The sequence below is a fragment of the Tachysurus fulvidraco genome, chromosome 20, assembly GCF_022655615.1.
Source record: "Tachysurus fulvidraco isolate hzauxx_2018 chromosome 20, HZAU_PFXX_2.0, whole genome shotgun sequence".
NCBI classification, from domain to species: Eukaryota; Metazoa; Chordata; class Actinopteri; order Siluriformes; family Bagridae; genus Tachysurus; species Tachysurus fulvidraco.
Window position 1 is genome coordinate 18,454,582 of NC_062537.1, and position 17,639 is coordinate 18,472,220.

A 17,639-nucleotide genomic window follows, 5' to 3' on the forward strand; every position below is an offset into this window, starting at 1 on the left:
ACTGGAGGGTGTGATTATAAACTGTTATGAACACCAGAGAGTGTTATTATAAATAATGTCCTTTCTACAGTCAGATACAGTCTGATAATTGTTGTATTGATGAGGAGGTTGTTGTCCTCAAAGACCACATGGAGTATGTAACGTCTCATTGAAGGTCAGAAATCTTCATGAAGTGGAACACAACCTGAGCTGGTACAATCTCTAGATGCCTCGAAATGGGTCAAAAAAGAGAAGCAAGTGGAGAGCAATTAGTGTAGCTGCTGTTCATGATATTAACCAGCACTAGATAGATAATGTGCATGTAATCAGATCTACTGGAGAACAGGGTTATGGGATGGATTATGTGTATGTCTGGCTAAAAAGATATGTCTTTAATCTACATTTAAACTGGGAGAGTGTGTCTGAGCCCCGAACACTGTCAGGAAGGAGATTCCAAATAGTCCTGTGTTTTTATGTAGCACCATGGTCTTAGACAAACGTTGTATGATTTTACGTTGCACTGTACCAGCCGTATATTGATGAAATTACAATAAAACTTCTTGACTTCTAATGTGAGTGCCCTGTGTTGTAATGTCCTGCTGTGTAGAGCATAAAAGATCTTCAGGGTGATTGTCATGGTAAAGAAACGTCTCCTGAACTTGATCTGAACTTCCTTCCTGATGGCAGAAGAATGAAGAGGTGATGACTGGATGCTCTTCTCATCAAGCTACACGCTTCCATGGTCGAGAGACTCGCTGTACCATTTTATATCAAAGCACTTAATATTTCTTTTATTTTCTATAGTTACAACTTAGCAAATAGATAAGACTGAGATTTTTTTAAGACGTTTATTTTTGTTTTACACGACAAGCTGCAATATCATCGACACCTTATTTAAACTTTTATCTCTGTGAACGTGCCTGGGTAGGAATCTATCATGTTTACTCGAAATGCCTAGGACACGTATTCGAAATGTTATGATGTAGAGGGTGGGATTCTGCACACACGCACGCACGCACGCACGCACGCACACACACACACACACACACACACACACACACACACACACACACACTGCTGTATTGCACATATTTTTCAATACCTCATCACACTGCTGCTGCTATATAAGTTTGTATATGTTCACAATTGCTCTAGTTGCACAATGTACTTTATAATATACAGTATGTACACTATTCAGCACTATTGCACAATGTTGCACACATTGCACTTTATGTCCTTAGCCCTGTGTTGTTGTGTGTAGTTTTATGACGTTTTTGTGTAGCACCAGGTTCTGGAGAAACGAAACACAGTTTCATTTCACTGTGTACTGCGTCAGCTATACATGGTAGAAATGCCAATGAAAGCTTATTCACACACACACACACACACACACACACACACACACACACACACACACACACACACACACACACACACACACACACACACACACACACACACAGGGATCGTCGCACGCTAAGGGGGCGTGGCCCGGGTTCACGCAGATCTGCGGTGCGGCCGGTGCGGCTCGTGCGCAACGCAAACACTCAGGCAGGCGCGATGCTTCTGTTTAAATAGTGCAGCTTGATGCCGAGGGTCGCAGAGACACATCTGAGACAGCATGGATAGAAACGGGGGCGAGCACGAGAACGTGGACGTGTTCGCGGTGAAAGGAGATCTCCAGCACAGGTGAGGAAGAGACAAGACACCTGTCCTTCTGTCTGTCTGTTTGTCAGTCAGTCAAGGTGTGAGTTAACAGGAGAACTAGAGAGGAAAAATTATAAACATTTCTGTATAATCTGATTAATCACTCACCTTGGAATGTACTACTACTACTACTACTACTACTAATAATAATAATACACATTTATTAATACTAATTATACAATATAGTGTTGGCATTAAGTTGCATAGTTTTAACAGGAAACACTACAGTGGTTCTAAAGAGACCTTTTAAAGGTTCCTCAGGAGGGATGAAACTACGCAAACAAAACCTTTTACATCTCTACACTCATCTGTTTTTCACCTGAGTGCATTACAGTAATCTTTAGTTATTTTAATACTTTTTGTTTGTTTTCACTTTGCACTCTTGAAATTATTTATTTATCCAAATTGAAGTTTATTCATATGTGTTGTTTAATTTGAGTTTGAGTTTTTTTTCCTGACCGCTGATCAGGTTTTAATTCGGCACATCCTATAAGATACAGTTCTGTTAATATAAGTGAATTGTACTTTAAATAAACTTTTAGACAAAAAGGCCGGAGCTGAACCACTGCTGTGTCTCTAATTTGTGAAGGCTTTAAGTTTTATAGAACCATATAACAGATTGTTGGGTATTAAGGATTAAAGGAGCAAAAGGATCCCTGAAGAAGTCACTGTTTAAAAAAAAAGAAGCATTTTGTATAGTTTTTAAAATGTTACTAGTCATATTGTTTTATTATGTGCTTACAATGTCCTAGGAAAGTGTCTGTGACATTTAGCATCTGTTTCATTTTGTTATTGTTCTTATTTATTGGATTTAAAGCCTAATATTTGAATACCTATTGATGAGTAACACGTGTGGTATAAGGAATATTGATTTGGCTCACAATGTAAGGAAACAAACCTTTCAACTCGGAGAATTGATTTTTCCTTAAAAAATGTTCATGTGATTCGTTTACATCCTCTGTTTCCGGTTTGGCCCGTGCCTCAGCTTGAAATCTGGTGAGCTGGGTGGTTCATCTGTAATAAGTACTAACGTGTACGCTGGTCAAAAACAGCGTCTTGGCAAATCCCTGAATAATTGATAATGGCATTTATAGTACTAGGAAGGTGATTCATCTTCATTACACTGGCACCGATGGCAGTGGGTACAATTTCTTGCTGGCTTCCAGAAGGTTGTAAATTCAACTCCCAGGAGTGCAGAGAGTCAATGTTGTGTCCTTGTGCTTGGATTGGGTTCTGCCTCGAGTTTAATATGGGATCTGATCCTGAACAGTAGGAATAGGTTTATCTCTGCATGTGCAAGCAAAAGGTCTGCAGCTCGATTGAGTTTGCCGGGTTGACGACACAGGAGCTGTCTGGTAAAATATTAACTGTAACTCTATATGCTATGAGCTGGTCCACAGATGTGAGTCTGTTGTCTTTAACTCCAGTCTAACAGACATCCTGATGTTTTTAATTCCTAATATGAAGAAATTGATGCATTTTATCTTAAGACTTATCCACTGACAATTTATCAGAGGTGTGTGAAGCTCTGTAGAGTCATGCTACAGCAGTCTGAATAGTTCACCTTCTAATTTTCACTCATGAAGCTGTGTAGATGAAGTCAATGATTACGTGCTCGAATGAAATGCTGCTCCCTCGATGACGCAATTCCTTAAATTCTCCTCTCACGCGAGCTGAGATGACGTCACCGTGTGCGAGGTTGTTGATAAGAACCACATGAGTGCAGCATCCTGATATGAGGCGCATTAGCGAGAGCAATACAAGGCTGAAGTGTCAGTCTTTGCAGAATCAGTGTAAACAATCTTTTTTATTAAATATTTATAGCCATTAATGTGAGACAAGAGGTTGATATATGATCAAAGAGAGGAAAGGTTTCGGGGCGATTGAAACCACTGATTATTTATTTTGCTAATTCAAATTCATTTGTACTGTAGAACAAAAGTAAAGTTTTCTCAATCGATAAATTGTTCCATTTTAATGCTAGTTTCAATTGTGCTAGTATCAGTTTCAGTTTCTTGTATAATCACAATTTTTAAAATAGTTTTCCAAGGTGTGTACCTGTCTGAAGATATTCTCAGGAGTGATTTATGCTCACTTTATGACTTATTTTAATTAAAAAGTAAAAATACTGATGAATTCAGTACAAGTCATACTTTCAGTACTCAGTACTTTCATGGATAATCAGTGGGTTTTAAGAACAGCATTAATTTGCTAGCATGGCCTGCTTCCTTTCTCACTTCACTTCTAAATTTCTCATCTGCTCTTCTTGTCTGTGACTTATGAGGAAATTTAAGAAAAACAAAATAAAGGAACTGTTGTTTGCATGCTCTGTAAAACAACATGCTAGCTAGTTAGCTAAACACACTGTGGAGACAGTTAGCTAATTTAGCTAGTTATTTATAAACTATAGACAAGTGGCAGATTGTTATACAAGCCATCAGTGATTAAACTATACCAAAAAGCTTTAGGATACTTAATATAACTCCAAATGGCATTTAACTTTGTCTTCTTTAATTCCAGGGTGTTTGTTAACAAGAGTGTGACTCTGGAGAAAATAAAGTGCTATGGCTTCGACATGGACTACACTCTCGCTGGTGAGTGCACTCATTATGCTCTGAATGGTAGTGATAGCCTACTTTCTTTTCTCTGTCAATCACAGTGAGAATCACGTGCCTCTTTGTGGTGATGTACAGTATACAGATGATGGAGCAGTTTAAAACTTTATGGTCCCTGATTTGTAGCTATATGATATGTGCTATGTGACTTAAATGAGGCGGTTTAGGTGCATTTAGAGTTAAATACAGCTATAAAAGGAAGCAAGTTTAAAACCTTAACCTGTTCAGCTTGGGTTTTCATCACCCTGACTGACTCTGAGGTTTTTTTCACATGCAGTATACAAATCTCCTGAATATGAAGGACTGTGTTTTGAGTTGCTGAGAGACAGACTGGTGTCCATCGGATATCCGCACGAGCTGCTGCGCTACGTGTACGACCCTTCCTTCCCCACACGGTGAGTACTGAGAGAGCTTTTTTAGACTGGGTTTCAGTCATAAAAACAACTGGGTTTATGCAAAATAGCCACTGCTAGAGGCTGCGGTTTGATGAAAAACCGGTAAGAAGATGAGTGACAATACTGAGCAGGATCTATTTTTGGATCTCCTCCAACATCTATTTCTTTACCATGTGCAGATGTTTGTGGGGAAGTCGTGGCCTAATGGTTAGAGAGTTTGACTCCTAACCCTAAGGTTGTGGGTTCGAGTCTCGGGCCAGCAATACCACGACTAAGGTGCAAGGCACAGAACCCCCCCAACTGCTCCCCGGGCACCACAGCATAAATGGCTGTCCACTGCCCCGGGTGTGTGTTCACGGTGTGTGTGTGTTCACTGCTGTGTGTGTGCACCGTGGATGGGTTAAATGCAGAGAATGAATTCTGAGTATGGGTCACCGTACTTATCTGTATGCCACGTCACGTGTGAAGAAAAGGTGTGTTTAGGTATTACAACCAGTAGAAATGACATTAAACCAGGTTTAATAATCAGCATACTTCAATGTTTATCACCATTATCAGCATTTTAAACGTCTCACTATGTCAGGATTCGATTAACTGTGCCACTACAAACCACTGTATTTTAATGAAAACATTTCCTTAAAGACTATTGGACCTGCTTGTTTAGTTTTCATCTGTTTTCATCTCTCTTGTCTTTTTATTCTTCTTCATGTTTTTTTTCCTGCTGTTCTACAGAGGTCTGGTGTATGACTCGACCTATGGGAATCTGCTAAAAGTGGACTCGCACGGAAATGTCCTGGTGTGCACTCACGGCTTTGTTTACATGAGAGGGTGAGTGAGATCCGAGTGTGTGCTGAACGGACACGGCGTGAGTAACAGCTCCGTCAGACCTTAGTGCTGAGCTAATGGGAATATCTGACGTGAAGAACACAATAATGAATCTTCAGAGATGCAGCAGTGCAGCGTGAGACAGTCAGTACCTCAGATGGAGTTCAGGAAAAGAGTTAACATTCAAGTGCCATACAGATATTTTTTCATAAACCTACATAAATAAAAACCTGGAACAAAGTACTGCTGGTGTATTATCACTGTGAACACTGGATTCCTGAATTTTTTTCAGTGTTTGAAATCATCTAGCTGTTTATGATGGATATGTTTACGTTGTATATAATCCTCTGTGGTCCGATCAGATTTGATCGGAGTATATGAAAGCTTCGATGGTTTCTGTGCAGGATAAACTGCTTAGGGATTTGAGAGTGAGAGCATGTGTGTATGTGTGTGTGTGTGTGTGTGTGTGTGTGTGTGTGTGTGTGTGTGTGTGTGTGTGTGTGTGTGTGTGTGTGTGTGTGTGTGTGTGTGTGTGTGGGTTTGTGTGTGTTGCTGATTTTTCAGATTTTAATTTAAAAGTTGTCGCTCTAATTTTTATTCAGGTTACTGAGTTTAATTTCAGATCAAAAAATGTTTTGGTTTGTGATATGAATCTAAATTATTATTATTTAATAATAATAATAATAATAATAATAATAATAATAATAATAATAATAATAATAGTAGTAGTAGTAGTAGTAATAATAATAATGATGATGATTATTATTATTATTATTACTACTACTATTATTATTATTATTTTATTTATTTATTTTTTAATTCCTATACCAGTTTGAAAGCAGTTGTGTATAAATGATTCAGATTTTATTTATATTTTCAAAGTTTTGTTCTATTCTAATCGTAATTTATAAGTTTTAGAGTTTCAGTTGTTAAGTTACTGAAATAATTTTCCCAAACATTTTAATTGGTCATCCAAGTGTGAGAATTCCAGCCGCAAGTTACAAATAACTGAGTACAATACTAATGGGAAAAGTTGGAAAACAATTGTCACTCATTCCAGTAACGACTCTTAGCTTCAGTGTTTAGGTTGTAGACAATATAAATGGCTTTTTATTCCAATCCCAGTTTGAAAACAACAATAATCCTAGTATAGAATTTGAAGGTTTTTGTTTCAAATTTCTGAATTTGTAGGTCACAATTCGAAAGGTTTGCTTTTGATTTTAATGTGATTTTAGTTTTTAATTTTATTTTTACAAAATTAGTATTTATTTGAATAGTTAATAGTTCAATAATGAAGCTTTCTTTATTTAATGTATTTATTGAAAAGTTATTAAAACGATTGGGGTGAGAAGCTTGCAGTCTTGTCAGGTTGGTAATGGAAACTCTTTACCTTTTTTTTATCTTTTTAATTAAGTCTTATTTCTGTAGAGCAGGGAGTGAGCTCTTGTGAATATTTTATTTTTGTGCGAATTACAAGTATCAGGATTGTCAGAAGTTAGTAAAAGTACGTGAAATAAAATAAAATAAGTAAAAATTCAATTCAATTTATTTGTATTGCACTTTTAACGATTCACGTTGTCACAAAGCAGCTTTACAGTATAGATAAGTAAGTATAGATGCCGAAAAAAGTTTCAAGTTTAAAATGAAGTTACTATTTATCTCTAACATTTATCCCTAATGATCAAGCCTAAAGTGATGGTGGTGAGGAAAAAACTCCCTGAGATGATATGAGGAAGAAACCTTGAGAGGAACCAGACTCAGAAGTGAACCTCATCCTCATTTGGGTGACACTGGACAGGAAATAATGTCAATGTAAATAATGTCCTTTCTACAACTGTTTGTGGTCCAGTGGAATTTCTGAGTTCATTACAGACACAACACAAAGTCTTCAAATGATCGCTGATGAAGACTCGACCAGCTTTTCAGTTTCTGGGCTTGTGGCACATGAATGCAGCTGTAAACTTCACTGAGGAGAAAGTTAGATTCAGTAATTAATACAAATCTTGATTTTGGTCCCAGTGGTGAATTTATCTTAAATGGCATCATCAGTGCACTTTAATTAGCAGTACAAGCAGAATTAGCCTAAATTTGTCTGCTATCTAAAAGCCAGCAGAAAGTTCTGGAGAATCAGACATTACGGTTTATCCAAAGATCTTGTGTTGTCAGTGTTGTTCAGTTTAGTGTGATTTGTAAAGAACTTTTAACAATAGACATTGTGGTAAAACACTTTTAAAGGAATATATAACTTGTGTGTGTGTGTAGAGTGGAGATTCAGGAGTACTACCCCAATGGATTCATCCAGAGAGATGACACAGCGCGATTCTACATCCTCAACACACTCTTTAACCTCTCAGGTAACAATGACACTTTCTACCTGCAAACAAAAAATCTTTTGTGATTTAGTGAAGCAAGTTTGTTCGATTTCATTCAGGACCACAGCTGAGCAGATATGGATCTGTAGTGTGTGTGTGTGTGTGTGTGTGTGTGTGTGTGTGTGTGTGTGTGTGTGTGAGAGAGAGAGAGATTGTGTGTTTGTGTATGAGCTTGTGTGTTTGTGTGTGATTGTGTGTGTGTGAGATTGTGTGTTTGTGTGTTATTGTGTGTTTGTGTGTGTGTGAGATTGTGTGTTTGTGTATGAGCTTGTGTGTTTGTGTGTGATTGTGTGTGTGTGTGTGTGTGAGATTGTGTGTTTGTGTGTGTGTGATTGTGTGTGTGTGATTGTATGTGAAATTGTGTGTTTGTGTGTGTGTGATTGTGTATGTGTTTGTGTATGAGCTTGTGTGTTTGTGTGTGATTCTGTGTGTGTGTGTTTGTGTGTGTGATTGTGTGTGTGTGTGTGTGTGTGTTTGTTTGTTTGTGTGTGTGTGATTGTGTGTGTGATTGTGTGTGATTGTGTGTGTGATTGTGTGTGTCCCATTTTGTTGCACCGTTGCACTCGAATTCTTACTCTCGTATTCTGTTTTTCTGTCTGTCTGTCTGTCTGTCTGTCTGTCTGTCTGTCTGTCTGTCTGTCTGTCTCTCCCTCTCTCTTACTGTCTCCACTCTTTTGCTCTCTGTCTATCTCTCACACTGATATAGTTTTGTTTGTGTGTGTGTGTGTGTGTGTGTGTGTTGGTATGAGTGGTAGACTAAAGGCTAAAAAATCAGTTACAAAACAACTGACATGTAGAGGATGATTAACACACACTGTGCAGAAAATTAAAGTTGAACATTAGTATCTTCACCTACAAGATGAACAACATGGTAGGAGTGTGGAATAAAATGCAGCGAGTTTAAAGGCACAAATACATCCGGTGGTCTTATGATGGTCCCATTAGTCCCAGTGTATAGAATAAACTGCCTACTAACTTTAGGAATGCCTTCTGCCTTCTGACTGTTTAAACGCTTTCTCAAAACAGAGACTTACCTGTACGCATGCCTCGTGGACTTCTTCACCAACACCTCCAGATACCAGAAGTGAGTGAAAGATGTTTCTGTAGCACAGAAAACACTGCTACATCCAACATATTAGTTTCCTGAGATCTTTTAACACTTCAGTAAAAAAATTTTTGTAGCTGTCTGTCTCTAACTGTCTGTCTCTCTGTCTGTCTGTCTGTGTCTGTATGTGTCTGTATGTCTGTCCTCACTGCAGCTGCCTTAAGGGATTTAAGCACGGTGACCTTTTCATGTCGTTCAAAAGCATGTTTCAGGACGTGCGAGACGCAATGAATTACATCCACGACACGGTGAGACTCCATTCAAACGGTAGCACAGGAGCTTAATGTAAGTTAAGAGGCGCTACTAGATGTCAGTTTGACATCATGCAAACAACCTCACATGTAAATCATGCATACTGACAGACTTTGTTTACTGTGTTAACACACACACACACACACACACACACACACACACACACACACACACACACACACACACACTTTCATGGTCGCTTCCATGGAGCCGAACTTGTAAAAGACATCGTTCTGATTTCACACATCCCGCTTTCTCACAGTTGACAAATTAAAAGAAAAACAGCATCTTTTTTTAGACATTTCTTCGATGACATCATATGTACCACCATATAAAGGAGAACAGAACACGTCATTTCATTCCCATTAAGCTACCGAACTGTGACACACTGCTCAAACTGGTCTGGTTCGAACGCACTGGACTAAAAGAAGATTGTTCTCTTCTTTTGTTTCTTTTGAACTACAGGGATCTCTGAAGGAGAGAACGCTGCAGGATCTGGAGAAATATGTGTACCGGGATGTAAGTGATGATCCCTCCAGTGTGTTTAATGAGACGTAGATGTTAACTGAAGGTCTTGGTGTTGCCAAAGGTGACACCGAATCAGGGACCGTTCATCTTAGTCTCATTATTCTTTCTCATTTGCTTCAAGTATTGCATCTAATTAAGGTTATTTCTAAGAAATTCTCTCCATCTTGCTCACACTCTGTCTGTCTGTCTCTCTCTCTCTCTCTCTCTCTCTCTCTCTCTCTCTCTCTCTCTCTCTCTCTCCCTAATCTCTCTTAATCTGTCTTCCTCTCTTCTTCTGTCTCTCTCTTGACCTGTCTCCCCCCTCTCTCAACCTGTCTCCTCCTCACTCTCTGTCTCTGTCTCTCTCTCTCGACCTGCCCCCCCACACTCTCTCTTTCCTTCTCTTCCTCATTTTCTCAACCTGTCTCTTTCTCTCTCTTTTCCCTGGGTCTTTTTCTGTCTCTGTCTATCTCTTGACCTGCCCCCCTCTCTACCTAACACCCCCTCAACCTGTCTCCACTTACTCCCTCTCTCTCTCTCTCTCTCTCTCTCTCTCTCTCTCTCTCTCTCGACTTGTCCCCCTCTTTCTCCGTCTTTTTCTGTCTCTGTCTCTCTCTACCTGTCTCCTCTCCACTCTCTCACTTCCCCTCTCCCCCTTCTATCTCTGTCTCTATCTTTCTCTCTCGACCTGTCTTCTTCCTCACTCTTTCTTTCTCTCTCCGTCTGATCCAGCCTCGAATTCCTGTACTGCTAACCCGCATAAAGGAGGTTGCAAAGGTGTTCCTGGCTACCAACAGTGACTACAGCTACACTGAGGTGAGTGTCTCATGGGATTAGAATTAGTTTTAAGTGAGAAAAACTGACCTGGGATCTGTTTATGTAAATAAACTCACTAACTCTATAACCTGATAAATAAAGTCATGTCTTTTTCCTTTTCTAAACAGGCCATCATGAGGTATTTGTTAGATTTTCCACATGGCTCGAAGGTGTGTAATCACTTTATTTGAACAATTGAATTGATTTTTTTTATTTACATTTTGACTCCTATCTGATTTGACTCATATGAGTCAAATTATCTGATCCCCTGAAAAGAGTCAGATAATTTGACTCATATGAGTCGACTCTTCCAACTTAAAGCATAAACCTGGCTGTAGATTGTACAGTATATACACATAGTGAATGCAATTCGATTCCCTTTTTATATGAGAGTATTTTTATATGAGAGTATACAGTATAAACTCATGGTTCTGTGAATGAAATAAAGGCTGGATGTTTTTCTTTTAGTATCCGCAAAAGACATGGCGGATGTTTTTTGACCTGGTGGTGGTGGACACAAGGAAGCCGCTGTTTTTTGCCGGGGGGACGGTACTGAGACAGGTGGACACGGTAGGACTTCTCTACTGGTTCCAGTTTGTTCGCCAGATTAAAGGATTCATTTTTATACATATATACATCTGTGTGTGTGTGTGTGTGTGTGTCAGAACACGGGGAAGTTGAAGATAGGAACATACACAGGACACCTGCAGCATGGCACTGTCTACTCTGGAGGTAGGAACAGTGAATTATTGAGTTTCTACAACTAATGTTGAGACTGGATTGAGGGTTGCCAGATCTGCATGATTAATGCATCACAGGGATCAAACTAAAGACTCAGACACCATGACTCCTTTTACATTCACTTTCCACAATGTTTCACTGTCAGGTTCCTCAGATATCATCTGTGACTTGCTAGACGTGAAGGGGAAAGAGATCCTGTATGTAGGAGATCACATTTTCGGGGACATTCTGAAGTCTAAGAAGCGTCAGGGATGGAAAACCTTCCTGGTGGTGCCTGAGCTGACCAAGGAGCTGCAGGTGTGGACCGACAAACACGGTGAGCTCTCACACAGTCCCAGTGTTATTTCTGAAACACACTTGAGTATCGTTACGAAATCCAGCTTGTGTTATTTTCTCATTCCATCTCACTTTGAAATAAATACACTCGTACATAATATTTTTATACGTGCACCCGAACGGCTTAAACCCTGATAAATGCTGCTAGCATCTTTATTTACTATTTTATCATTTAACATATGATATTTAACAATTTATCATTTTATTCAAATGTATGTACAGCCCTTTGGTTGTTATTAAAGTGCTTTATAGATAAAATTGACTTACTTGCTTATTATTACGGCTGCTTTTATAAAAAAAAGGAACACGTCCTGAGGTGTAAACTGATGGTCTGTTGTTATCAGATGTGGTTTTATGTGATATGTTTTGACAGGACAGAAACAGGTGGAAGGCAGCAGCAATGTTTAGAACATTTTTAGGCAGACACTTTGAATGAAATTGACTTTGAACTGCGCCAGAATATGAGCCAAGCCTGGGACTGAGTAGAGTACGTAGAGTAGCTCTCTTACCGTGGTGCTCCAGTTTATAGGAGCAGGGAAGTTTTTTGTTTTTTTTATCATTAACACACATAAGAGCTGTAAGGTCAAACGAGCTAGCTGTGACTTGTTTTTAGATCACTTTTAATGTTCACGTTTGAATTCAGAATGAAATGTGTTGGACATTGATTTAGTCCTTAATGATTTAGCAGAACTTGTCTTACAGCTTGGATGTAAATTGTGTATTTGATTGTATTGAGTTATAGCAGAATTGTGTTTGCTCTTTGCAGGAATGTTTGAGGAGCTGAGGCAGCTTGATATTTACCTCGCTGAGCTTCATAAGTGAGTACGACATGGTCACACTCTCGCTTCCATACCAGATACAACAGTATGACGTGTTAATATCTGAGCTGACCAGCAGATGGCAGGAAAGTCTAACACACAAACACTCTGTGACTCATCACCTCCTTAATGTCATTCCAGGGATTCAGACTTCGGAAATGGATCGGATGCTAATCTCATCCAGAGTAAGATAAAGGTGAGACCTGCATCTTTGTGTGTGATTCGTATGATCAGTGTGGATAGGTTCAGATTTTCAGCCTGTGTGTGTGTGATTTACAGACGGTGACGTACGGGATGGAGCACTGTTATGGAAAGATGGGAAGTCTGTTACGCAGCGGCTCCACAAAAACCCTATTTGCCAGCCAGCTGCTGCGATACGCCGATCTCTACGCTGCGTCCTGCCTCAACCTGTTACACTACCCCCTCATCTACCTGTTCAGAGCGCCCTTCGTCCTGGTAACTAATAAGGATGATAATAATAATAATAATAATAATAATAATAATAATAATAACAATACAGTATATTTTCATCTAGTGCAATGCACAAATGGAGTATATATATTGTACCATTTTACTGCATTTTCTGCAATGGAGGATTCTTACTACTACAGTGTCATAATTGAGTATTTTTTTTAAAACATTTCATTCATTATTTGATCTTTATTATGACCTCCATAGCAAAGGGACCAACATAGAATAGAGTGAGTAAAAGCCATTCATTTACCAGCAAAACATATTTAAACTAAAATAGTATGTAATAATAATAATTATAATAATAATAATAGTTCATTCATTCATTCATTCATTTTCAACCGCTTATCCGAACTTCTCGGGTCACGGGGAGCCTGTGCCTATCTCAGGCGTCATGGGGCATTGAGGCAGGATACACCCCGGACGGAGTGCCTACCCATCACAGGGCACACACACACTCTTGTTCAGTACTAATGATTAAGTTGAGATCAGACTAAACTAATGAAATCCTGAAAACATTTCATCCCCAAAAAGTGTTTTGAGGAACATATTTTGAGGACCATGACTCAATAGAAACACACACAGGATCATAGACAATATGGCCAAAAGTTTGTGCACCCCTGACTGTCACAACGATATGTGCCTGCTAAACATCTCTCTCCAGATTTATTCCCCCTGGCTGTCATAATAAGCTCCACTCTTCTCTTCTGTGAAGGTTTTTCACTAGATGTTGAACTGTGGCTGTAGGAGTTTGTGTTCATTCAGCTACGAGAGCATTAATGAGATCAGACACTAATGCTGATGATAGTGAGAATGTCTGGATTTCAGTCTGTGTTCCAGTTCATCCTAAAGGTGTTCAGTAGCGTTGAGTCAGAATCAGGGTTCTGTGTCCTTCACAGAACTCATGTCTTCATGGAGCTCAGGGGCTTTGTTCACAGGAGCATAGTCATGCCGAAAGAGTGTTTGAGCCTCTTTATTAAAGTGAAGACATCACAAAGACATCCTATACAATTATGTTCTTCTAACTTTGTGGCAACCTTTTGAGGAAAAACCGCATACTATATGGATGTGATGGTCAGGGGTGCATAAACGTATGCGTTTACTTAAAAATACAAAAGATGTGAAGATAAAAAATAACAAAACACTTTTCACATTTACATTCACCAGGTCTCCTTTTCATGCTTTATTTGCATATTGGACGTGATTGGCTGTTATATGTTATGACACAATAAGCGTTCTGATCCACTTGAAGTTCAGCCATTGAGCCTCAATAAGAATGCTTTAAAATATTAAATCATTAATAAGTTTAAAGAGAAATGCATGTTGTTCGGATATTCAGGCTGAGTGTGTATAATGTGCTTTTTCAGATGCCCCATGAGTCGGCTGTGGACCCTCACACCAAAGACATACCCGGCCCGGATCTCTCAACCATCCTCCGAAACACATCCATCAAGGTGCGATACAGTGAATTTACCTCACATTCATTCCGCAGACACGATGATACTATACTAACGATCTGTATTTTGCACATTGATGACACGACAAACAACAAACCAAATAATTTTTTGAATCTTGAATCAATGCTTTAGACTTTAGACTAGTGTTCGTCGTCCCAGCTCTACATTCATCTTCTTTTTCTGCCTGAACAGGGGCGATGTAAGTGTGATGGTGATAACTGTGGGCTGGAGAACTGTGAACAGAACAGGAGAACGCAGCCGTAACCACGGAGATGTGAGCGGCGTTGCTTTTGTTTTTATTTTAATTATTTCACTGTTAAACTCAAAGATCCAACACAATAAACTGCACTTTTCCAACTAGGAACAGAAAAATGTTACTTTTGCTAATTAAGCCTATTTGGCGCGAACCTCTCAGCATCTGTAACTCACCACTCCGGGATGTTATTAATGACGAGCTGCATTGTTGTATGAATTAATCCCTGGAGCGCTTAAATTCTGTTTCAATGAGAGGATTTTAACCCTTTGGTGATCAAAGTAACATTTAAAATGTCACATGATGGAAGGTTCGGATTATTTTTCTATAACAGCTCGAGCAAGATTGACTTAAATGATTGAATGATTAACAATTTTCTTTTAATTATTATAAAAATCTATTTTTTTGTTTGTTTTTTAAAAAAAAGAGAAATGTTGCATTTAATGTTACTGAATGTTCTTAAGACGAGTCCTGATCTCGAAGCTAGATCTAGTTTTTTCCTCACAGCCTTTCTATTTTTGTCTCTCTTGCAGTTCGATAAAAAAATTAATAAATTAATAAAATAAATAAAAAAAAGCTTGACACGTTACTGAGAAAAACCTGAGGGAACAAAGTCCTGATGGGAAACATGAATATCACACGGCTCTGACACCGGAGACCCCTTCTATGAAGTTCCATGAAACTCCACCATATCACTTTTGCTACAGAAACAATGATTCATTAATATAATTTTTATTCATTCGTTTTTCCACCATAACCACTGATGGAGAAAAATTACTCAACACCTTCTGATCATTCAGATTTGAGATAAAGGTTATTTACGAAAACACACACACACCTGAAAAAAAAAAAATCAATGTTAACACAATGTCAGATATTTATGATTACCAGAATAGTGTAGTGTGACTAGCTGTTGTGGCTTGGGGTGTGTTACCAAAGAAACCATTAAGACGACACACCTTCCTGTTGAATGTCATCAACGTAAATGCTAAAAGAAATTCTGACATAGGGAGGTGAAGAACTGATAAGCTCACAATTGATATAAGTTGTGAGAGCACAAGCTCTCGAGGAAACGAGACTGCAGAGCATTAGCTAGCTAAACAGTAAAGCTAATGATTTAGCAGTGTTTGCTAGCATGTAGCATGTTTATACACACAGTGTCAAACCAGACAAAACACTGAAGAATAACAATCCCTCAGTTCAAAATATAAAATAATCCAGAAAAGACAGAAAGTACAAAAGCTCTGTAGTGAGAAAGATCAGAATTACGTCCAAATTTCGAAGGTGTAAATAAATTGTAGACTTCTCGCTTTGTAAGGTTTAAACCTTACTAAAGACAACACCGTTACACATTCAGCTTGCAGTAAAGTGGCAAATCTTTCTCTTTCCCAAGTGAAAGATGAATAAAATAAAAGTAGCACCTCAGTGACAGAAAACTACAAGTGAATTAATAAGAACGCATCTCCCTTTGTGCAGTCGTTTATTTTCAATCTTTGCCGTGATCGTCCTGATGGATCTTAGACGACTTCTCCGTCACAATCGTAATAGCCCCGATTACACACAAATTTCTTCCACGTTTTGCAGAGGTCACCTTTAACACGGTGTTCTTGGCATGGAGGACGGAGGACGAGCCTCAGGTTCAGATTGTTGTTTTTGTGAGTAAGTGTGAGGTGTGAGAGGTGTTTATGAGATTTAACAGATTACATCTTAACTCCCAGACATGTCCATCAAACCTTTCTGAATCGTTGTATGTACATATTCAGAGCTGCATTCATGAGAGTCAAGTAATTTAGTGTTAGAGCTACAGATTTAACATTGTTTTATTTTATTTTAAAATTGAAAAAAAAATCCTGTCAGAAATCTAACCAAAAAGTGTATACGTATATTACTTTAAATTATATATCTGTATATTTCTGCCTGAGGCCTTAAAGACACTCCCACTCACAGCTGTTCTTTATATATATATATACACACACATATATAGCTTTAAAGACGAGCTCATATTCCTAAAGCTTTGCCGGAAACCTTTTTTACCTCTTTGTATAATTTTCTACCTTTTTTTTTTTTTTGTACATTTCTGTACAAACACTTCTTATTTCTTATGGCACAGTCTAAGCAACAGATTTTTATCTCACTGCATATAACTCTGTGTGTGTGTGTGTGTGTGTGTGTGTGTGTGTGTATGTGCCTGTGCACGTGTGTGTGTGAGATAAAATCCTGAATCTTGAAACCTGTCCATTGCTTGAGCCGTTGCTTCTGAAAGTGACCACAGGTCTTTGAAACGCTTTATATAAAAGAATATTAATAATAATAATGAATATTATTATTAAGAGTCTCAGGATTTTTTTTTATGTTTAGATGTGCGTCATGCCACATTTCAGATAATCTTATGTTTATTAAAACTAAATTTACAACTTTATTCAAAGCAAATCATTTGTGTTTTTAACGCCGGTGTTTATATTTCTGAAAAATTAAGCGTGTTCGTACAGTATTCAGATTTTAATAAAAATATTTCAACCCTATTGGATTTATTTCACAAAATTCATCTGTTCTATTTTTTATTTATGTTTTTAAAAAGATCTAATATCTACAGAAGAGGTGACTTCTGTAAAAAATGTTTATGTAAAAAAATTAATAAACTTTAAGGATTAGTGTTTATAAAAATGATAAAGTTTTTATATTATCACCAGAGCAAAATGGGGGGGGGGATATTAAATATGTTAGGACACAAAATTCTATTTAATAATGTATTTATTTTCACATTATTTCTAATTTCATAATTGAACGTTATTAGCCGAAGGGGCAAAAATAATAAACATATAATTTATAGACACTTGTGTTAATCTCAGGTAATCGTGTCCAATCGTGGAATTAATTATGTCCAATTCTTACATTTAAAATAATAGAAATGAGACGAATCTCTAGACAAACTTAAACAAACAGATATAAATGAATATATCTGATATTATACTATAACTTGGTAGAATTGA

The 17,639-nt window shown here is 38.1% G+C and overlaps 1 protein-coding gene across 3 annotated transcripts; it reads left to right on the plus strand.

The window, feature by feature from the left end:
- The first annotated feature begins 1,508 nt into the window (after nt 1-1,508).
- On the plus strand, nt 1,509-17,068 carry nt5c2l1 (5'-nucleotidase, cytosolic II, like 1). 3 transcript variants are annotated; one of them, XM_027175353.2, is made up of 18 exons: nt 1,509-1,668; nt 4,207-4,280; nt 4,579-4,696; nt 5,429-5,524; nt 7,784-7,875; nt 8,920-8,977; nt 9,153-9,246; nt 9,716-9,769; nt 10,490-10,573; nt 10,702-10,743; nt 11,042-11,143; nt 11,239-11,305; nt 11,460-11,630; nt 12,417-12,468; nt 12,610-12,664; nt 12,748-12,924; nt 14,307-14,393; nt 14,529-17,068. In XM_027175353.2, exons 1-18 carry the CDS (start codon nt 1,601-1,603, stop codon nt 14,538-14,540), a joined length of 1,503 nt encoding a protein of 500 aa, XP_027031154.1. In that variant the 5' UTR covers nt 1,509-1,600; the 3' UTR covers nt 14,541-17,068. The 3 variants fall into 3 exon arrangements, with proteins under 3 accessions (XP_027031154.1, XP_027031153.2, XP_047660592.1); XM_027175352.2 differs by having other exon boundaries at nt 14,589-17,068; XM_047804636.1 differs by lacking the exons at nt 1,509-1,668; nt 4,207-4,280; nt 4,579-4,696 and adding an exon at nt 5,042-5,169 and having other exon boundaries at nt 14,589-17,068.
- Nucleotides 17,069-17,639: the final 571 nt, after the last annotated feature.

Excerpts from the sequence above, each read along its gene's own strand:
- nt5c2l1 (XM_027175352.2), top strand. The coding sequence starts at position 1,601 with ATGGATAGAAACGGGGGCGAGCACGAGAACGTGGACGTGTTCGCGGTG. Across the intron at positions 11,631-12,416 it reads GGTGTGGACCGACAAACACG|GAATGTTTGAGGAGCTGAGG; the intron begins GTGAGCTCTCAC and ends TGCTCTTTGCAG. Across the intron at positions 12,925-14,306 it reads TCAGAGCGCCCTTCGTCCTG|ATGCCCCATGAGTCGGCTGT; the intron begins GTAACTAATAAG and ends GTGCTTTTTCAG.